The sequence below is a fragment of the Heterodontus francisci genome, chromosome 1, assembly GCF_036365525.1.
Source record: "Heterodontus francisci isolate sHetFra1 chromosome 1, sHetFra1.hap1, whole genome shotgun sequence".
Taxonomy (NCBI): Eukaryota; Metazoa; Chordata; class Chondrichthyes; order Heterodontiformes; family Heterodontidae; genus Heterodontus; species Heterodontus francisci.
The window spans coordinates 19,864,246-19,887,665 of record NC_090371.1 but is presented as its reverse complement, the minus strand read 5'-3'; the positions used below and the strand labels follow the sequence as shown (position 1 = coordinate 19,887,665).

Sequence of the window (23,420 nt, the reverse complement as noted above, 5' to 3'; positions counted from 1 at the left end):
CCAACAACACTCAAGAAGCTCGACACCATCCAGGACAAAGCAGCCCACGTGATTGGCACCCCATCCATAAACATTCACTCCCTTCACCGCCGACGCACAGTGGCAGCAGTGTGTACCATCGACAAGATGCACTGCAGCCATGCACCAAGACAGCGTCTTCCAAAGCCTCGACCTCTACCACTTAGAAGGACAAGGGCAGTCAATGCATGGGAACACCACCACCTGCAAGTTCCCCTCCAAGTCACACACTATCCTGAACTGGAACTATATCACCGTTCCTTCACTGTCGCTGGGTCAAAATCCTGGAACTCCCTTCCTAACAGCACTGTGGGTGTACCTACCTCACATGGACTGCAGTGGTTCAAGAGGCAGCTCCTCACCACCTTCTGAAGGACAATTAGGGATGGGCAATAAATGCTGGCCTAGCCAGCGATGCCCACATCCCCATGAATGAATAAAAACATTATCAAAGGGCCATATGGTCTGTTCCTGTTCCTTATGTTCTTATCCGCCTGAGACAGAAGACCGGGCCTGGGATTAACATCTCATGTGAAACAAGGCACCTCAGACAGTGCCACACTCCCTCAGTACTGCACTGGAGTGTCAGTCCAGATTTTGTGTTCAAGTGTTTGATAGAATTGGCAACCCTCCAGGAATGTCTTGGCGTCTCCAGGAATTAAAGATTAATCTCCTGGAAACTGCTGTAACTCCAGGAGATTAATCATAAGGGTATTAAACAGTATTGTGCGCTGTGTTCATTTTCTTTAAATACTTTCATTTATCAGTTATAAATATATTGGAGATGTGGGAAACAGGACATTTGACCAGGAGGGGAGTTATTGTGCAACAAAACCTCAAGGAATAAATCCAGAATTGATCTCCCAAGCCTCTGCGGTGGGACTTGAACACAATCGTCTTACGCAGAGTCAAGAGGGATACCCACTGAACCACAGCTTTAATTTGTAAGAGTGAAATGATGGACAGTGAAGTGTGGCTTTTGGTTTTATCCTGCGATTTTACCGATTGCTTCAACAGGCGGAATATACTTCATATTATCAGTACATCTCTGACTAACACCGGGCTTCGGTTTGCATTTCTATCGCTGCCTGGCCCAAAAGAGAATGTAATGGAAAAATAAACAGTGATTATTCTGACCGCAGACCTTCAGCCTTTATTCCTCAGGTTTGTATCAGACAATCAACATCTCAAAGAGGAAGAGAAAAAAAAAAATCTGTCTTTGAGACGAGGTAACAAAAATAAATTGGAACAATTTGTGCCGTCTCCAATTGGGCAAAATGGCATTTTGATATATAACAGAGGAACGTGTCATCTCCATGGTCTCCTCTTATTGCCTGGTCACTTGATCCTCTCTAGCCTTAATGCGCTGTGTCTCTGGTGCTGCTGCTGGGGCTCAGCCGCTGCAGGCACGGAGCCCAGAAGGTTTCAGACAGCAGAGTGCCTCTTGAAAGATCACCTTTGCTTCTCACCAGCCGTCCTGCTGATTGCAGGGTGCGTGCTCTCATAACTGTGGCCAATTACTGGACCCCAGGAGGTCTGAGCTGGATCAAATGAGGCCTAATCGAGAGGATGTGTTCTCACAGCTGCCACGTGCAATCAGGGAGAGAGAGGGAAGCTCTCCTTTCTGTTCTCAGTTAGCAGGCCGAGGAAGGCCTGAGATTGTTGGTTGAGAGAGCCGCATTCCCAGCCCAAGGCACAGCTGTGGCTCTGATAGTTTGACCCTCCACGCACCAGGAGTAGCTGTTTTGCTTAACCCGACGAGCTGCTTCACCGGAGGAAATAAATGCCATTTTCCAAACTCCGATTTGCGCTGCCCCCGTCACCTCCTCCCACCAGCCTCCCCTCACTGCCCTTGTCCATGCCCTGAAGAGGTGGTTATGGCTCCACAGACATCGCTCCCTGCTGGCCAAGGCACAGTTAGCGTCAGTGAGTATTCAGTGGTACAACAGGTATTCTCAACGAAGATGAGTTACAAAGTCATTGCAACAGAGAATCAGGCCATTCAACCCAACAGCTGGTTTTTATGCTCCACACGAGCCTCCTCCCACCTTGCTTCATCTAATCCTACCAGCGTATCCTTCTATTCCTTTCCCCCTTATGTACTCATCCAGCTTTCCCTTAAATGCATCTATGCTACTCGCCTCAACCTCTCCTTGTGGTAATGGGTTCCACATTCTAACCACTCTCTGGGTAAAGAAGATTCTCCTGAATTCCTTATGAGATTTATTGGTGCCTACTTTGTATTTATGACCTCCAGTTTTAAACCTCCCTCCACAAATGGAAACATTTCTCTATGTCTACCCTATCTAACCTCGTCACAATTTGAGAAACCTCTATCAGCTCACCCCCACCTCAGCCTTCTCTTCTCCAGAGAAATGGGTCCTAGCATCTGTATCTTTTCCTATTCTGCACTGCTTGATTCCCAGCTCCAAAGGAATTGCTGCAATCTCTGTAACCGATTCTCAGTTTGTCTAAATCTTTATGCTCAGCTCCACCTCGAGAATCTCATTGTCTGTCATTCAAGTGAATGCCACATACAAACTGACCCAAGACTGAGTGACGTGCCCTATGGTAGAGAGAATCACCGTGTTAAACAAACTGCTGAAGTAAAACGTCACATCTCATTATCTGAAAGCTTCATTTGCATTTACATCACATAATGCATGAACAATTATTCTCTGCTAAAGGTCTCCTGAGTGAGTATCCATTACTCTCTGTGTAATTTACTCCCGGGTATCTATTACTCTACGTAACTCCCGGGTATGTACGAACATACGAATTGGGAGCAGGAGTAGGCCACTCGGCCGTTCAATCCTGCTCCACCACTCAACAAATTCATGGCTGAACTGATTACTCCACATTTCCACCTACCCCGATAACCTTCTACCCCCACTCTGTGTAACTAATTTCCAGATATCCATTACTCTCTGTGTATCTCACTTCCAGGTATCCATTATTCTGTATAGCTCACTCCCAGGTATCCATTACTCTCATGGAGTCATAGAGTTATACAGCACAGAAACAAGCCCTTCGGCCCATCATGTCTGTACAGGCCATCAAGCGCCTAACTATTCTAATCCCATTTTCCAGCACTTGGCCCGTAGCCTTGTATGCTATGGCATTTCAAGTGCTCATCTAAATACTTCTTAAATGTTTTGAGGGATCCTGCTTCATCCACCTCTTCCGGCTGTGCATTCCAGACTCGAACCACCCTCTGGGTGAAAATTTTTTTCCTCAAATCCCCTCTAAACCTCCTGCCCCTTACCTTAAATCTATGCCTCCTGGTTATTGGCCCCTCTGCTAAGGGAAAATATTTCTTCCTATCTAACCTATCAATGCCCCTCATAATTTTGTATACCTCAATCATATCTCCCCTCAGCCTTCTCTGCTCTAAGGAAAACAACCCTAGCCTTTTCAGTCTCTCTTCATAACTGAAATGTTCCAGCCCAGGCAACATCCTGGTGAATCTCCACTACTCCCTCTCCAGTGCAATCACATCTTAGTGTGGTGCCCAGAACTGTACACAGTAGTCCAGATGTGGCCTAACTAATGTTTTATACAGCTCCATCATAACCTCCCTGCTCTTATATTCTATGTCCCAGCTAATAAAAGCAAGTATCCCATATGCCTTCCTGACCACCTTATCTACCTGTGCTGCTGCCTTCAGTGATCTTTGGACAAGTACACCAAAGTCCCTCTGACCCTCTGTACTTCCTAGGGTCCTACCATCCATTGTATATTCCCTTGCCTTGTTAGTCCTTGCAAAATGCATCACCTCACACTTCTCAGGATTAAATTCCATTTGCCGCAGCTCCGCCCATCTTACCAGCCCATCTATATCATCCTGTAATCTAAGGCTTTCCTCCTCACTATTTACGACACCACCAATTTTCATGTCATCTGCGAACTTACTGATCATACCTCCCATTACCTCTGTGTAACTCACCCCCAGATATCCATTACTCTGTGTAACTCACTACCATGTATCATTTACTTTCTATGTACCTCACTCTCAGGTATCCATTACTCTGTGTTTCTCACCCTCAGGTATCCATTACTCTGTGTAACTCACTGCCATGTATTCATTACTCTCTCTGTAACTCACCCCCAGGTATTCATTGCTCTCTGTGTAACTCACACCCAGGTATCCATTACTCCCTATGTAACACACACCCAGGTATCCATTACTCCCTATGTAACACACACCCAGGTATCCATTACACTATGCAACACAATCCCAGTATCCACTACTCTCTACAACTCAATCCCAGTTATCCATTACTCTGAGTAACTCAATCCCAGATATCCATTACTCTCTGTAACTCACTCCCAGGTATCCATTAATCTACGTAACTCACTCCCAGGTATTCATTACACTATGTAACTCACTCCCAGGTATCCATTATTCTGTGTAACTCATTGCCAGGTGTCCATTACTCTGTGTAACTCACTCCCAGGTATTCATTACTCTGTGTAACTCACTCCCAGGTATTCATTACTCTGTGTGTAACTCACACCCGGTTGTCCATTACTCTGTATAACTCACTCCCAGGTATCCATTACTCTGTGTAACTCACTCCCAGTTATCCATTACTCTGTATAACGCACTCCCAGTTATCCATTAATCTGTGCATCTCACTCCCAGGTATTCATTACTCTGTGTAACTGACTCCCAGGTATTCATTACTCTGTGTAACTCACTCCCAGTTATCCATTACTCTGTGTGTAACTCACTGCCAGGTAACCATGACTCTCTGTGTAACTCACTCCCAGTTATCCATTAATCTGTGTAACTCACTCCCAGGTATCCATTACTCTGTATAATGCACTCCCAGGATCCTTTATTCTGTGTAACTCACTCCCAGGCATCCATTACTCTGTGTAACTCACTCCCAGGATCCATTACTCTGTGTAACTCACTCCCAGGTATTCATTACTCTGTGTAACTGACTCCCAGGTATTCATTACTCTGTGTGTAACTCACACCCAGTTGTCCATTACTCTGTATAACTCACTGCCAGGTGACCATTACTCTCTGTGTAACTCACTCCCAGTTATCCATTAATCTGTGTAACTCACTCCCAGGTATCCATTACTCTGTATAATGCACTCCCAGGATCCTTTATTCTGTGTAACTCACTCCCAGGCATCCATTACTCTGTGTAACTCACTCCCAGGATCCATTACTCTGTGTAACTCACTCCCAGGTATTCATTACTCTGTGTAACTGACTCCCAGGTATTCATTACTCTGTGTGTAACTCACACCCAGTTGTCCATTACTCTGTCTAACTCACTCCCAGTTATCCATTAATCTGTGTAACTCACTCCCAGGTATCCATTACTCTGTATAATGCACTCCCAGGATCCTTTATTCTGTGTAACTCACTCCCAGATATCCATTACTCTGTGTAACTCACTCCCAGTTATCCATTACTCTGTATAATGCACTCCCAGGATCCTTTATTCTGTGTAACTCACTCCCAGGTATCCATTACTCTGTGTGTAACTCACTGCCATGTAACCATTACTCTCTGTGTAACTCACTCCCAGTTATTCATTACTCTGTGTAATTCACTCCCAGGTATCCATTATTCTGTGTAACTCACTCCCAGTTGTCCATTACTCTTTCTAATTCACTCCCAGTTATCCATTACTCTGTCTAATGCACTCCCAGGATCCATTATTCTGTGTAACTCACTCCCAGGTATCCATTACTCTGTGTAACTCACTCCCAGGTATCCATTACTCTGTGTATAACTCACTGCCAGGTAACCATTACTCCCTGTGTAATTCACCCCCAGTTATCCATTACTCTTTGTAACTCACTCCCAGTTATCCATTATTCTGTATATCGCACTCCCAGGATCCATTATTCTGTGTAACTCACTCCCAGGATCCATTATTCTGTGTAACTCACTCCTCGGATCCATTACTCTGTGTAACTCACTACCAGTTATCCATTATTCTCTGTGTAACTCACTCCCAGTTATCCATTACTCTGTATAACGCACTGCCCGGTAATTATTACTCTCTGTGTAATTCACTCCCAGTTATCCATTATTCTGTGTAACTCACTCCCAGATATTCATTACTTTATGTATAACTCACTGCCAGGTAACTATTACTCTCTGTGTAACTCACTCCCAGTTATCCATTACTCTGTGTAACTCATCCCAGTTATCCATTACTCTGTATAACGCATTCCTAGGTATCGATTATTCTGTGTAACTTACTCCCAGGTATCCATTACTGTGTGTAAATCACTGCCAGGTATCCATTACTTCGTGTAACTCACTCTCTGTTGTTCATTACTCTGTGTGTAACTTACTCCCAGTTATCCATTACTTTGTGTGTGACTCAATCTCATTTATCCATTACTCTGTGTATCTCGCTCCCAGGTATCGAGTATTTTTTTATTGTTATTAGTTACACACTCCAGAGAGCTGAGTACAATATCTGGGCTGACACTCTGGTCCAGCACTGTTGAGGAGCTGTCCTTCAGAAGAGATGTTAAACCGAGGCCCCGTCTGCCCTCTCAGGTGGACATAAATGATCCCACAGCACTGTTTTGAAGAAGAGCAGGGGAGTTCTCCCCAGGATTCCCGCCAGTATGTCCTCTCATCTAAAACCCTAAAAAATAGATCAGAAGTAATGGAAGGTGTTGTCGACAGTGCTATAAAGCGGCACTTGCTCTGCAATAACCTGCTCAGTGATGCTTACTTTGGGTTCCACCAGGGCCACTCAGCTCCTGACCTCATTACAGCCTTGGTTCAAACATGGACAAAAGGAGCTAAACTCAAGAGGTGAGGTGAGAGTGACTGCTCTTGGCATCAAGGCAGCATTTGACCAAGTATGGCATCAAGGATCCCTTACAAAACTGGAGTCAATGGGAAGCAGGGGGAAAACTCTCCGCTGTGGAGTTATACCTAGCGCAAAGGAATATGCTTGTGGTTGTTGGAGGTCAGTCATCTCAGTCCCAGGACATCACTGCAGGAGTTCCTCAGGGTTGTGTCCTAGGTCCAACCATCTTCAGCTGCTTCATCAATGACCGTCCCTCCATCATAAGGTCAGAAGTGGGGATGTTCACTAATGATTGCACAATGTTCAGCACCATTCATGACACCTCAGATACTAAAGCAGTCCGTGTCCCAATGCAGCAAGACCTGGAAAACATTCAGGCTTGGGCTGATAAGTGGGGAGTAATATTCACGCCACACAAGTTCCAGGCAATGACCATCATAAACGAAAGAATCTAACCATCTACCCTTGATGTTCAATGGCATTACCATCGTTGAATCCCCCACTGTCAACATCCTGGGGTTACCATTGACCAGAAACTGAAATGGACCAGCAGCATAAATACTGGGGTACAAGAGCAGGTCAGAGGCTAGGAATTCTGTGGTGAGTAACTCACCTCTTATCTCCCCAATCCTGTCCACCATCTACAAGGCACAAGTTAGGAGTGTGATGGAATACTCTCCACTTGCCTGGATGGGTGCAGCTCCAACAACACATAAGAAGCTCAACACCATCCAGGACATGCCCACTTGATTGGCACCCCATCCACTACCTTCAACATTCACTCCCTACAGCACCAATGCACAGTGGCAGAAATGTGTACCATCTACAAGATGCACTGCAGCAATTCACCAATGCTCCTTCAACAGCACTTTCCAAACCTGCAACCTCGACCACCTAGAAGGACAAGGGCAGCAGATGCATGGGAACACCACCACCTGCAAGTTCCCCTCCAAGCCACGCCGCATCCTGCCTCGGAACTATATCTTCGTTCCTTGACTGTTGCTGGGTCAAATTCGTGCAACTCCCTTCCGAACAGCACTGTGGGTGTACCTAGAAACATAGAAAATAGGAGCAGGAGTAGGCCATTCTGCCCTTTGAGCCTGCTCCGCCATTTATTATTATCATGGCTGATCATCCAACTCAGTAACCCGTACCCGCTTTACCCCCATATCTACACCCCAAGGACCAGCATTCAAGACGGTAGCTCACCACCACCATCTCAAGGGCAGTTAGGGATGGGCAATAAATGTTGGCCCAGCCAGCGACACCCATATCCCATGAATGAATTTTTAAAAATTATATGGTTTTATCATATATTGGGAGCTTGCTGTGTGCAAATTGGCTGCCACCTTACCTCCGTTACAACAGTGACTACACTTCAAAAATATGCATTGTAATGTGCTTTGAGACATTCTGAGATTGTGAAAAGAGCAATAGAAATGTAATTTTTTTTGCTCTTTTGTTTATATACAAATTTACAAATGCATGTTTGCTCATCAATCTGCCCCTTGTATCTGTTCTATTTCTGTGTACATGTGCATGTTGTGCTTGCGCTGTATATACATCATGCATGCTATTTGAATGAGCTATGTGTCTTTCCTTTATTAATTGACAATTAAGAGTATAAGAGCAGGGAGGTTATGCTGAACTGTTTAAAGCAGTAGTTAGACCACAGCTAGAGTACTGCGTACAGTTCTGAACACCACATTTACAGGGAGGGTGCAATTGTCTGGAGAGGGCACAGAGGAGATTTGTGAGGATGCTGCCAGGAATGGTGAATTTTAGCCATGAGGAAAGATTGGATAGGCTGCGGTTGTTTTCTTTGAAACACAGGAGGCTGAGGGGAGATTTAATTGAGGTGTATAAAATTCTGAGGGCCGAGATAGAGTGGATGGGAAGGGCCTATTTCCCTTCGCAGAGTGGTCAATAATCAGGGGACATAGATTTACAGTATCTGCTCGAAGCATTAGAGGGAAGTTGAGGAGAAATATTTTCACCCAGGGAGTGAGTGGGGCCTGGAACCCACTGCCTGAAAGGGTGGGAGAGGCAGAAAACCTCATTGCATTTAAATAAAATAATTGGATATGCACTTGAAGTGCCTTAACCTGCAGGGCCAAGAGCTAGAAAGTGGGATTCGGCTGGATAGATCTTTTTTGGCTGGCACTGACATGATGGACCAAATGGCCTCCTTCTGTGCCATGAATTCTATGTTTCTATGTCTTTCCCTGTGCAGGTTACTCCCGTAATACCAACAGCGTCTCTCCCCGTGGATACGTGACCAGCTCCACCCCCCAGCAGTCCAACTACAACACCAGCAGCATGAACGGATACGGGAATGCCGCAATGACCAATCTGGGAATACCAGGCTCTCCGAGCTTCCTGAATGGGTCGACTGCCAACTCTCCTTATGCCAGTAAGTTTGGTAAAGCCCTGCCGCTGAGCTTCGAGGACCGTGGATTGAATTTGTACTTTTTTTGACTTAAAAGTGATTGGAGGAGGAGGAGGAGGACAGGGAGGTGAATTGTTGTCTATGGATGATGGGGTGCAATGGGTGATAACCGCTCGGCTGCCCATGGAACACATCTCTCTCCCGATTAGTAGAAATCAGGATTGAAACACTTCACATGCGCTTGACTTAATAGACACTATCGCCCAATGTCATAATTTCTTTAATTCCCACCTACTTATTGACCATTAGGCCCAAATTGTGAGATTGCTCACAGTCTGAGCCAATACACAGAAGCCATTTTAATCTGTGATATGCTATTGTCATCGTAGTTTTTAGTAATCATGATTTTCTAGCTCCTACTCCTTCCCTTCTCTTACGCTTCTCCCCTCCCCCCAACCCTTCCACTCCAAGGCAGAGACACTTGGATCCTGCAGTGTAAGAGCTGTACTGGATGTCAGGTAGTCCGGGGCAAACCTTGTGATTTGCGCCTTGTGAATCTCTGTGTCTTTTTTACCCCAATTTGCTTCCCCTTCTCTCCCAAGAGGACTAGCTTGTGCTAGGGGGAGGTGGGGAGTCATTCCACAGACACCTGATGGGCCTCTGGACAAGCACGATCCTCGAGAGCAGTTTTTTCCCATCATTGTTACGGTAACCCATTTGGAAGAGTGCCGATCAGGAAAACAACATGAAAATCTTGTTTTGTTGTCCTACACTTCAGGATAAACAATTTAACTGTGTGAACCATTCGCTCAGCAAAAGCGTTGGATCTGTTGCTGTACAGAGTATTATGGCTTCTAGTCACATGAATACATCCTGGTACTTAGCTCATTAGCATACGGAGTTCTTAAAGGGACATCACTCTTAAAGCAATAATACAACATTGCGCGGTTCAACTGTGCAGGGCATCTCCCCCCACCCTGTCCTCACATACAGGCATACACCATCCACTTTACAACGATTCACGATATAGCAGTCATTGGGGGAGAGGGTGCAATTTTCCACATGAGCTAGCCCAGGGACGCATGGCGTCTCAGCACTTCATGACGTTGTTGACCTAAGATTAGCTTATTTTGGAAGAACTGGGGTTCTAAACTGGAACTGTCCTGATCGGTATGGCTCAGTGCTACACAAAGCTATATTAATACTAAACAAGCAATTGTGGAAGTTTCGCCTTACCCATTTTATCTGCTGTTTGAATGAAGATCTACCTGCCCCCACAAGGGAGAACTATCAACTGCCCTGGCGGAAAAGTGATAACTCTAACCAAACTTAATAAAGGGTGCAATTCCGTACCATATCTGCAGGTTAGATATTTAGGACAAGTCGATAAGTGTTACATTTATGCCAGGTTGCTGGATATAATATGTATATCTGATGTATCTCAGAGCAATGCAGACATCACACTTGTATGAAATCACCAACTGGTTTATTTACAGCACTTTAAACTATAAAAGTTCTTAGATGATCTCAGTACATGTCTTCTCATAGCAGTGCGTTTTCCTTTGCTCTAGAACCTTCTAGTTTCAGTTTTAATTCTTAAGTTCCACCCAGAGGCTTAAGCAATCCAACATAGTGAACACAGACAAATGGACAGACTAATACAACCAAACCCAGATCAATCAAACACTACAACAAAACTGTTAACAAAAGCATACAGGATCCTTGGCTTTATTAGTCGAGGAATAGAGTACAAAATCCAGAAAGTTATGCTAAACCTTCATAAATCACTGGTTAAGCCTCAGCTGGAGTATTGTGTCCAAACTGGGCACCACCTTTTACAACTGATGTGAAGGCGTTGGAGAGGGTGCAGATGAGATTGAATATACTGGTATCAAGGATAAAGGACTTCAGTTATGTGGAGAGACTGGAGAAACTGGGATCGTTCTCTTTAGAGCAGGGAAGGTTTAGGGAAGATATAAGTGTTCAAATTTGTGAAAGGTTTTGATAGAGTGAATAAGAAGAAACTGTTTACACAAGCAGGGGTGTTGGTAATCAGAGGGCACAGATTTAAGAAAATTGGCAAAAGAACCAGAGAGGAGATAAACATTTTTTACGCTGCGAATTGTTATGATCTGGAATGCATAGCCTGAAAAGGTGGCAGAAGCAGACTCAATAGTAACTTTCAAAAGGGAATTGGATAAGAAAATAAAATGCGGGGTTATGGGGAAAGAGCAGGGGAGTGGGACTAATGGGATAGCTCTTTCAAGGAGGAAACACGATGGCTGAATGGTCGTCTTCTGTTTTGTATCATTCTATGATCATCTCCAAGAATGCAAGTATGAAGAAACTGAGTTTATTGTAGAAAGTTAAACCGCTTCTCAACTAAATCAACCCTTGATAGATTAATCTGGTTATGGATTTTGGATGGAGGGGTTTTGATGGGCTGTGTGGCATTTTTTCTCATTCTGGATTTCCTTGTATCTCAAACTAAATTTAAGCTTTATAATCAGTGAAGGACTTTCAGAAGTAAGGCACTGCTTTACCATAGGGAACCTAGTATAAAATGTGGCATTGAAAGCAAAATTAAAGCCAATGGGATTAAAGGGACAGTGAAAGTATGGCTAGGAAATTGGCTAAGGGAGATGAAACATAGGAATAGGAGTAAACCATTCAGCCCCTCAAACCTATTCTGCCATTCTATTAGATCATAGCTGATCTGTTCCTCCGCTCCATTTATGAACCTTTGATCTACATTGTCTGCCACAGTTTCGCCTGGTCAGTTCCTCTGTCTATGTTCCTTTGCAACATCCCACTCCATCTGCACAACTTATTGCGCCTTCAGACTTGGTGTCAGCTTCACACTTGGGAAATGCTGGAACTCTTGCAGAGATCAGCGGATGGCTCAGTTGGTAAATGCCCCACAGAGTGGGAGCACCGGACCAGGAACGACCCAGACCTCCACTCAGTTTGCAGCTGGGCTGGTGGTGGTGTCAGCTTTGGCTGGCTGGCTGCCCAAATAATTGTGAGAGGGGAAACTGGTCTGGCTGCTCGTCCCTCACAGCATCCGCTCCCCCCACCCTCCATCCCGTCCGGTCCCTCACTGCTAAGAGAGTGCGGGTGAGTACACAACTGGCTTCAGCTTTGCAGTCAAATTACTCATTGACACTTGTTAAGTTCACGTAATAGGACTGGTGTTGCACAGGGTGGGGGAGGGTGGGGATGCTAGCAACTGTGAAACATTAAGAGCAGGAGTAGGCCATTCAGCCCCTCAAGTCTGCTCCATCATTCAATCAGTTCACGGGCTAATCTATACCTCAACTTCATTTACCTGCCTTTGTTCCAGTTTCCCCAGATACACGTATCTAACAAACAAATCTATCAATTTCAGTTTGGAAAGTTCCAATTCACCCCCAACATCCACAGCCTTTTGAGGGGAGAGAGTTCCACTACCCTTTATGTGAATAACTCTTTCCTGACTTCTCTCCTAAATAGCCTAACTCTAATTTTAAAATGTTGTTCTCTCATTCTTGATCCCATCAGCAGAAATAGTTTCTCTCCATCAACCCAAATGAATCCTTTTAACATTTTTAAACACCTCAATTTGATCACCCCTCAATCTTCTAAACTCATGAGAACACAAACCAAGTTTATGCAACCTGCCCTTAGAATTTAACTCTTTTAGCAATCCCTGTATCATTCTGGTGAAGGTGCGTTTCTGCTTTCCCTCCAAAGCCAACTTATCTCCTTCCTGAGGGGCCCAGATCTGAACACAGTACCCCAGATGGATTAAAGAGAGAGGGGGGGCGGTGGGTGTGTGTGGTCAGAGGAGAATGGAGTGAGTGGGGCAGAGAGGACAGGAACTTTGGAAAAGATTCGCTTAGAATCACGTGAAGCAATCTGTAGCTTAGCTCCCTTGACCGCTATGAATGCTAACGTGTATTCCCTTCATATCTGTCTTCTATTTCAGTCGTGCCGCCCAGCCCTCCTATGACAGCTTCCTCCATCACCCTCTCTTCCAATGGTAACACTACCCCAGGCATTTTCTCATTCTCTCCTGTCAATATGATCTCTGCAGTGAAACAGAAGAGCGCCTTTGCCCCTGTCGTTAGGCCTCAGGCCTCTCCACCCCCTACCTGCACTGGCTCCAATGGGAACAACCTGCAAGGTGAGCTAAGCTGTCGTATTCAAGGTACTTTTTAAAAATCTAATTTTTACACTTTAAAGGGTTTTCCTTTTTTGTCGGAGGTTATTTCCAGCAAAGAAAATCACAAGGTGGGGAGAGGGGGGTGTCTGAAATGTCGGGTGTGAGAGGTCAGAGGTCAGCTCACGGGTTAGTAGACCACACTGAGTCCCGCGGGGAAGTACCCATTAGGGCTGTGGGCAGGAATTGCTCTGTGTAGGTGGAGCACTTGGAGACTGACGACAGGTAATAAGGGAGGTGTTATTACTGCTGTAGGATTTTTGAAAGGATTATGTTGAAACATTGTCACAAAAATGTGTTCGAGGTCGCATCCTCGAAGCTGTAGGATGTATTGGAAAGGAAAGGTCTTTTTTATAGGTCTCAATTTCAGATCCCGCCAAAACTGAGCCCCTGCCCGCCAACCTCAGCACCCCATGATTACTTTCAGTTCTGGTTTATTCTGCTCTGCTCCTGAAAGTGCCAACTTTTTTTTTATTTGTTCATGGAATGTGGGCATCGCTGGTGAAGCCAGCATTTATTGTCCATCCCTCATTGTCCTTGAACTGAGTGACCATATCAGAGGACATGTAAGAGTCAACCACATTGCTGTGGGTCTGGAGTCACATGTAGGCCACACCAGGTAAGGACAGCAGATTTCCTTTCCTAAAGGACATTAGTGAATCAGATGGGTTTGTGCAATAATCGACAATGGTTTCATGGTCACCATTAGACTAAATTTTTAACTCCAGATTTATTAATCGTATCCAAATTTCACCATCTGCCATGGTGGGATTTGAACCCATGTCCCCAAAGCACTAGCCTGGGCCTCTGGACTATCAGTCCAGTGATATTACCACTACGCCACTGCCTCCCCATAAGCTTTTTGCACCGATTCCTCAGCTGCCAGCAATTCTCCACTACGGCGCCCAAGTCCTCATGAATAAACCTGAACAGGGGGTGTGAGCAGGATATTGTGGACCAATACAAAGATACAATTAGATAGAGTCTACACTACAGAAGTAGGCCCTTCAGCCCAACTGGTCCATGCCAGTCCTTTTCACATTTATGCTCCACACAATTTTGGCAACACTGGAAGGGCTGCAATCATTGCCCATTCCTTCTTGTTCCCTGAGAAGTTGGTGGGGGACCTTCTACTAGACTTACAACTGAGTGGCTTGCTGAGAGGTCATTAAAGTTCGATTGGATAACAGGATTGGAGTTGCACGGAAACCACATCTGCTGGGTTGGCAGATTCCCTTCCTAATTAGTCATGGGATACAAGATAACAACTCACTCCATAAAAAAAAAACTCTCCACATCTCCACTTTGGATCTTTTGCCAATTATCTTAAATCCGTGTCCTCTGGTTTCTCACCTTCCTGCAATGGAAAAAGTTCCTCCTTATTTAATCTATCGCAAGCCTTCATGATTTGAAGCACCTCTATCTCCTCTTAACCTTCTCTACTGTAAGCAGAACAGCTTCTCCAGTCTCTCCACATAACCGAAGTCTGTTGTTCCTGGTACCATTCTAGTAAATCTCCTCTGCATCCCCTCCAAAGCCTTGAATCCTTCCTCAAATGTAATGCCCAACTGGGGCCTAACCAGTGATTTATAAAGGCTTATTAACTTCCTTGCTTTTGTATTCTATTCCTCTACTAATAAAGCCAAAGATAAATATGCTTTTTTTTAACAGATTTCTCTACTTGTTATGCCACCTTCAAAGTTTTGTGCATATACACTCCCAGGTCATTCTGTTTCTGCACCCCTTTAAGATTGGCCAGTTAGTTCATATTCCCTCTCCTCATTCTTCCTACCAAAATGCATGACTTCACACTTCTGTCCCTGAAGAGTTGCTCAGTTTTTAGATAGTGAGGTATTGGATCAACCAGTAATAGGGTGCTGAATTTACTAACCTCACATGGACAGTGATTGTCTCATCATTGTTGGAAAATAAACCCCCCCACCCCCACTCCACCCACCCTGCTGTAAAGTGCATGTGTGTGGATGGTGTGTGAGGACAGGATCATACTCTCCCTGCGATGCGCCTCTTCCCACGGTCGAATTGCCTGCAAACATTCACCGCCAGGCCAGCCATTTGCAAAAAGTGCCAAGGGTGGCTACTGCCCTTGGTACAGTGCCACGTAACCAGCACCTACATTGTACATAGAGAGGCATTGTGGCACAGAAGGAGGCCATTCAGCCCATTGAGTCCATATTGACCCTTTGTAGAGCAATCCAGTCAGTTCCAGTTCCAGAAAACAGCAAGTCATGATAAACAGTTGTTTTTCCTGAGAATGGTTCCAGGGATCAGGAATTTCAGTTATGAAGATAGATTGGAGAAGTTAGGACTGTTTTCCTTGGAGAAGAGAAGGCTGAGAGGTGATCTGATAGAGATATTCGAAATCATAAGGAGTCTGGACAGAATAGACCGAGAGAAACTGTCCCCACTTGTGAAAGGATCGAGAATGAGAGGGCACAGATTTAATGTATTTGGTAAGAGAAGCAATAGCGACACGAGGAAAAACTTTTTCACACAGCGAGTGGTTAAGGTCTGGAATGTGCTGCCTGAGAACATCGTGGAGGCAGGTTCAATTGAAGTATTCAAAAGGGAATTAGACTGTTATATGAAAAGGAAGAATGTGCAGGGTTATGGAGAGAAGGCAGGGGAATGGAGCTGAGGGAGTTGCTCTTTCAGAGAGCCAGTGCGGATATGATGGGCCGAATGGCCTCCTTCTGCTCTGTAACAATTTTGTGATTCTGTCATTCAGACTGGAGGATGGTCGACAGTGGTGTTACCAAAGGGTCAGTGCTGGGACCACTGCTTTTTGTTGCTATATATGAATGATTTGGATATTGGAATACAGAGTAGAATTTCAAAATTTGCTGATGATATCAAACTTGGAGGACTGGCAAACAGTGAGGATGATACGAACTGCCTGAAACTGGATATAGATAGTCTATCAGAATGGGCAGACAAGTGTCAGATGGAATTTAATGTAAACAAGTGTGAGGTGATGCATTTTGGCAGAAGAAATAGGGAGAGATAATATATACTTAATGACAGTTCTAAGGAGTGTTCAGGAACAGAGGGACCTGGGGGTGCATGTGCATCGATCTTTGAAGGTGGCAGGACATATTGAGAAAGTGGGTTAGCAAAGCATATGGGATCTTGGGCTTCATAACTAGAGGCATAGAGTACAAAAGTAGAGAAGTTATGCTGAACCTTTATAAAGCCCTGGTTAGACCCCAACTAGTGTATTGCATCCAGTTCTGGTCACCACACATTGGGAAGGATGTGAGGGTCCTTGAGAGGGTGCAGAGGGGATTGAGGGGAGATTTGATAGAGATATACAAGATTATGACAGGCTTAGATAAATTAGACAATAAAAACTGTTCCTATTAACTGATGGTCCAAGGACTAGGGGACACAGATTGAAGGTTTTGAGCAAGAGATGCAGGGGGAACGTGATGAAGAACTTTTTTACACAGTGACTGGTAATGACCTGAAACTCTCCGCCCATGAAGATGGTGGAAGCAGCAACAATCAATGATTTAAAAAGGAGATTGGATGGCCTCTTTCAGGAAGTAAACTTGAAGGGATCGAGCAGGGGGAGTTGGGCTGACTGAATAGCTCCATGGAGAACTGGCTTGGACTTGATGGGCAGAATAACCTCCTTCTGTGCCATAAATGGCTTTATGACTTTAAGACTGTAAAGGGAAGGCATTGAGGGACCATCTCTGTGATTCATTACTGTAGTAACCAGAGCTTTGTGTAAAGGTTAACGTTGGGCGATCAGCATTAAGCAATTTGATCTAATTTACTGGATTGCTGTTTAATGCCATGAAAAAATCTCCATGAGCTGATGTTACATATATTTAGATATATATTTACAATTATAGGGGAGGGGAGAGAGGGAGGAGGAGGAACTCAATCATGGGGTTGGATTTAAAGAGCCCCGCGGAAACGGGCTAGAAGGCGGAGGGGCCCATGGAATTGTGATGGGTGGCAGGGGGATGGGGAGGGCCTGTCAACTTCCCATTGCACCACAATCAAGTCGGGGGCCTTCCCACCCAGAGGCTAATAGAGGCTCTTAAGGCCTATTATCAGCCACTTAAGGGCCTCTGCCACTGCCACGTGGGAAGGTTGCCCAGTAAAATGAGGCGATCTCCCTGTGTGCTTGGGTGGGGACCTCCTCCATGGACAATCTGCGGCCCACAGAGGAGAACAATGCATTTCCCTGAACCCCCTACCCTTGCACTCAATGCCTGCCCTCCCTCCCCCCATTGACTGGGCCTGATGGACTGGCCCCGGTGACCCCAACTCACTTACCTCGGGTCCATGTCTCCAATGCTGGGCCTGGTTCCAAAGCCTCCGATAGTACCCCTGCTCCCGGTGGCACTGCCGATTCTACTGAGCTGCTGTCCCTTTGATAGGCCGGCAGCTCTTGGAGGCGGGCTCCCAGTCTTTAAAGGGATGGAGACCCCAGCACAGGGCTGTTAATTGCCCAGGCACCATAAAACAGAGCCGGGGTTATGGGAGGGTGGGGGGTGGGTGGTGGTGGTACCTTTTTGCCCGGCAAAGGGAGCCCCACCAGCTCCACTAAATCCAGCCCATGCAGTGGGTTAAATGCTGACTTTTCACCTCAGGTGAGAGTTGCCAACTGTGGCTGGATACAATCCTGGAGGTGTCATCACATGACCTCCTGCCAGCTGCTCCACCCCCACACTCCCGCTATTGGTCTGTTCTCATGATGCCCCGCCTTCAGAACAGAACAGTGAACAGACTCTTCATTATCTGATTTGATGATTTTCAATCAAAAAAATCTTTTCTTTCTGAATTTCAACCTTTTTATAACCAATAAACAAAATGTCGAAAGATAATTCTTTTCAATGTCCCAATGATTGCTCTGCTCGCAGCAGTGTCCACGAGATTGATCTTAAATTGCTGGACACTCCAGGACAATCCTGGAGGGTTGGCAGCTTTAGCTCAGGCTTTGGGCTCAGATCTAGGCTTGGCTAATAGGTACAAACCAAGGATAAAGGCTCCACTGTAACAGGGCCATCTGGAAACTGGGATAACTCTGCTTCCTAAGAGTTTGACTCTGTTGGACAGCAGAAAGCAGGATAAACCCTTGGACTGAAACTCAAGTTAACATCCAAAGGCTGAGCAGAGAGTTATGAACAGAGAGAGACGTGCATGGAGCGGGTAAAGGGCAGACGGGTCACACAACTAGCCCCCTTAGCTTGTGTTATGCGCCAAACAATGAATATGGGAAGTGGAGAGCCAGATCAATCTAAAATGTCTTTTCTTTTTCTCCTTTTTCCTTTTTCAAGCCATGTCTGGCCTGATAGTGCCCCCAATGTAGAAGAGGAAACTCGTGCATGATAAAGACAAACAGCGTGCTCCGCAAGCCAACGGATGGGCCATGCTGGAGGCAAGGCCCGACGTCACCCCTCTTTATTCTCTTTCCCACTACCACCCCCCCCCCCTCCACCCCACCCCACCCCACCTCCCCCCAAATTCAAGACGCTTCATGTGGCGATGATATTTTATACGTAGACTCTTGGGCTTTTCTTTTCGAAGCGAGCGATATACTCCAAGCAGCTGTCCACGAGTTTAATGATGTGAGGCATTGCGGAGGAGGCAGACAGCACGATTCCACCACCACCCCCCCCCCCCACACCCACCCATTTCCCCCTCACCCTTTCCCCAAATAACCCCTAAACCCCCCCCCCCCCCCCCAGCATCTCCTTTCACTTCACCCAAGTCGGGCCAACGACGGTGGGCCTTCAACTTTTCTAAAAACCCGAACGATGAAAATTGTTTCTTTTCCTCGATATTTTTTCTCCCAGTTTGGAGGGAAGGAGAGAAATGTCAAAGCGGAACTCTTGCAGGAGAAAGAAGATATTCATAAAATAGACGACAATGGCAACAACAACAACAACAGCAAAAAAAACTGAGGGGCATTTTAGAATCGAAATAGGTGCCAGTCAATTCCAAGGCCAGTCATGAAGAGAAATGGAAAGAGAGTGCTCGACAGGGAACAAAAGAAGGGCCATGTTTGTTTCATCATCAGGGAGGGCCTGATCACTTCATGCCCTCTGAACCTAAGTAGTTGTGGCGTTCTTTGTCACAGACTGGAGTGCACTGATCGGGGCACTGTTCCTCAGGCATTCTGTTTCTGCAGCAGGGGTGGTGACTGATTATTTAAAGGTTATTAGAAGCACTGCTGCGTCTTTTGTTAGCATCATAATTATGTCACGTGAACCGCCTCTTTCTCTCTCTCTCTCTCTCTCTCCTCCTCCTCCCTTGTCTCATTTGCCAGGAACCATCTTCCACCCTGATCCCTTTAGCGAAGTACGAAGGGCTGGAACCTTCTGAGTGCCCTCCATCCAACCGGCCAGGCCTGTCCCATGGCGGCAAGCTTGTTGGAAAATTCCGAATGATGTGCCCTTCACCACCCGGATTTTCCCAGGGGGTCCAGGGCGTCAGAACATTCCATCCATAGTGTGTTAGTCACAGCTCGAGGTCCCGACTTCTACGACTGCTTGGCGTAACAGGTGGGACCATTCGGCTGCACAACTCTGTAAAAAGGACAAGGGGAGTTGAACAAAAAAAAAAATTGGTACTGAGTTTCCAACTTCACTATTGGATACAGTATGGGCAGATACAATGGAGGTGAGTTTCTGTGGGGGTTTCTCCCACTCATCTGCTGTTACAATGTATGACAACCTGTGGCTCAGTGAGTGTCAAGCTTGCCTCAGAATCCAAAGGTTGTGGATTTAAGTCTCACTCCGGTGCGTTGAGCACAATATCCAGGCTGACACTCATATGCAGTACTGAGGGAGCACTGCTCTATCGGAGATGCCCCCTTTAGGTAAGACATTAAACCAGGCCCCGTCTGCCCTCCCAGGTGGGCATTAAAGATCCCATGACATTATTTTGAAGAAGAGCAGGGGAGTTCTCCCTCGTGTCCTGGGGCAACATTTATCCCTCAACCAACATCACCAAAACAAATTAGCTGGTTATTATTACATTGCTGTTTGCGGGATCTTGCTGTGTGCAAATTGGCTGCTGTGTTTCCCACATTACTGCCATGACCACACTTCAAAAATACTTAATTGGCTGTAAAATGCTTTGGGACATCCTGAGGTTGTGATAGGCATAATATAAATGCAAGTTCTTCACTAACAGGAGATCTGCTGATGAAATTTGCCCTGAATATCTTTACCATTTTATCCAGCTCTGGACACATGCACACTGCTCCCATTAATGTCAGATGCAACAGGTTCAGGGCACTAATTGGAGAGGGAGGAGGAGTTCGTCCAGCCGAGCTGTCCGCTCTGAGTGCAAGTGTGCAAACACTTCCCCTTGTCGCACTTTGTTCAACATCCCACACTCGCTGCAAATTCTGATCTTATCAGGGATAAACAGGGACCAAAAGTAATGAACCAAGATGTTGTACAAAATGATGTTTGCTAAGTTGTAAACTTAACGCTGCAAAATCTGATCTTGTGAAACTGCAGACAGGAACTTAACAGGCGATTGCTTGGACACCTCAGGGGATCATGTTGGATATGGTTCAGTGGTCTGTCCCATGTTGCCAGAACAAAGGTTGTTTTGTGGTTCAAGAGTTGAGGTAATCTTGTTCTGGAATAATGTGCAGAGAGGAAGACTTTGGCTGATACACATTCTTCTTCCTTTTTGCCTCCATTTTACAAACCTCTTGTCCCATTTTGTCGGTTAACACTGAGAAAGTGCAGCACTGTCCGAGGTGCGGTCTTTGGGATTCGATGTTAAACCAAGGCTCTGTCTGCCTGTTCAGGTAAGCATTAAAGATTCCTTAGCACTATTTGAGAAACAGAAGGGGAGTTCACCTGTTATCCCAGCCAACATTTTCTCCTCAGGCAATGGCATAAAAAAGCAAAACAATTGGCCATGCATCCAATTACTAATTTTTAGAATTTTGCTGTGGGAAAAATGGTTTCTGTGTTTGTCTATAGTAACCACAGTAACTGCACTTCAAAGTAATTCACCTTACATTGCTTACACCTTACCTTACATCTTAAGGGAATCAAGGGATTTGGGGAAAGGGCAGGAATGTGGAATTGAGGTAGAAGATCAGCCTTGATCTTCTTGAATGGTGGAGCAGGCTCAAGGGGCCGAGACCTGCTGCCATTTCTTATGTCCTTATGTACTAACGTTGAGACTTTCCCGAGATGAATAAAGTGCTATATAAATGCAGGCTAATCCATTTTTTCCATCAAAAAGCTCATTATTGGATCCACATGCAGTTCCTTGGTCCTCTGTATTAATGAAAGTCATGACTTGAAGCAGATTAAAACCTTTGTTGCAATGGATTACAATAGAATTTCATATATATTCTTGGCCCATTTGTGATTGAAATTGCAGATTGCTTTTTCATGCTCAGTGAGTTAATTCATGGTTACAATGTGTACCAAAAGATGCACCGACAGCACCTTCCAAACCCGCGACCTCTACCACCTAGAAGAGCAAAAGTAGCAGACGCATGGCAACACCAACATCTGCAGGTTCCCCTCCAAGCCACACACCATCCTGACTTGGAACTATATCGCAGTTCCTTCACTGTCGCAGGGGCAAAGCACTGGAGCTCCCTCCCTAACAGTACTGTGGGTGTACCAATACCAGACTTCAGCAGTTCAAGAAGGCAGCTTATCACCACCTTCTCAAGGGCAATTAGTGTTGAGCAACAAATGTTGGCCTAGCCAGCGACGCCCACATCCTGAGAATAAGTTTTGAAAAAAACTTGAAATAATTGAAGTGACTCTCATTTCAATAAAATCAGATTTTGCAGCCTTAAGCAGGGCCTTATAGCATGTTTTCGACTCTCTTTGACACAGTTCTTGGGGCAGGGTTTCCACTGTTTCAAAAAAAAATAGTTTCATAAGCAACTTGTATCTCAGTGCAAATTATTTCTAAAGAATACTATGCGTCTTGTAGAATGGGCTCAGAGATAAAGCTTTTTTTCCTGTAACATCAGTAGATCTAGGTGCTTGTTGATATGCAATATTTGTTTTTTTCTTTTTATAAGCCAGAAGTTTACTTGTTTAAAAATAAAACAGCAACAAAGGGACACACGGGATAAATCTGTAGAATATGGAGCAAAATATGTGTCGAAAGGTGATGTAAAAATGGGGATCACGTGACATCAACAACAATAACTTGCATGGATATAGCACCTTTAACATAGTAAGGTGCTTCTCAGCAGCGTTATTAGACGGAAGTTACCACAGAAAGAGACATTGGGACAGGTGACCAAAGGTTTGTTCACATACTAGCGGAACTTATTTGTCTACTAGTTTGTAGATTTAGGAAACGTTTCCTGTCTTTCAGTGCTCTATTGATCTTAATACATTGAACACAAGATATTTACCGCCTCATTTTTACATCATCTTTCAACGATTGGGTTACGATTGTTGGGGTGGGGTGGGGAGGCGGGGGAGGGGGCTAATTAATTATTTTGTACTTTCAGTAAAATCAGCCGCAAATAGACCACATCCACTCACACGCACGCGCACATTCACACACGTGTGCACTCATACAGAAAGAAAATTCATTGGTAAAACCCAAGGTATGATTTGTGCGACCAGCTGAATCAGCAGTGTCGAGAGGCCTGTACCTCTGAATCAGCCCAGCAATACCAGGATCTAGGAGCTTGGGTTGGCCGTTAAAGAAACGATTGACATCCCAGCATTGAGTTCAGAGTTAAAACTTGACGGCGTGACAGTCAATCTAGTTCACCTCTTGGTGGCAGAGAGATTAAGAGGCCTAACCCTTCAAGTTTCTTAGGCCTCACTTTATGAGTGCAGGGTTGGAGATATTTTTTAGCCCCGCTAGATTGTCAGGGCATGGAAGGAAAGTGAGATCATGGATGTCATTGCTCAGCATCGTCTACCCCCATATCCGAAAGCACACTATAGGAAGGCCAACGGGTTGTGGGGGGAGGGGGAATCATAGCCTGAGTTCCGAAACTTGTTCAGGATGAAAA

General features: G+C 45.3%; 1 protein-coding gene across 12 annotated transcripts in view; it reads left to right on the top strand.

Annotated features, from left to right (window-relative positions):
- The window catches only part of LOC137374610 (transcription factor COE3-like), a 517,803-nt gene extending 499,030 nt beyond the window's left edge, over window positions 1-18,773 (top strand). For 8 of the 12 annotated variants that reach the window (XM_068041551.1, XM_068041473.1, XM_068041397.1 and 5 more), the window contains 3 exons: window positions 9,055-9,234; window positions 13,178-13,375; window positions 18,724-18,773. In XM_068041551.1, coding sequence (XP_067897652.1) covers window positions 9,055-9,234; window positions 13,178-13,375; window positions 18,724-18,755 — 410 coding nt within the window. In that variant the 3' untranslated portion in view covers window positions 18,756-18,773. The remainder of the gene's footprint in view (window positions 1-9,054; window positions 9,235-13,177; window positions 13,376-18,723) is intronic. The other 4 variants (XM_068041689.1, XM_068041623.1, XM_068041855.1 and 1 more) reach the window with 2 other exon arrangements.
- The last annotated feature ends 4,647 nt before the right edge of the window (window positions 18,774-23,420 follow it).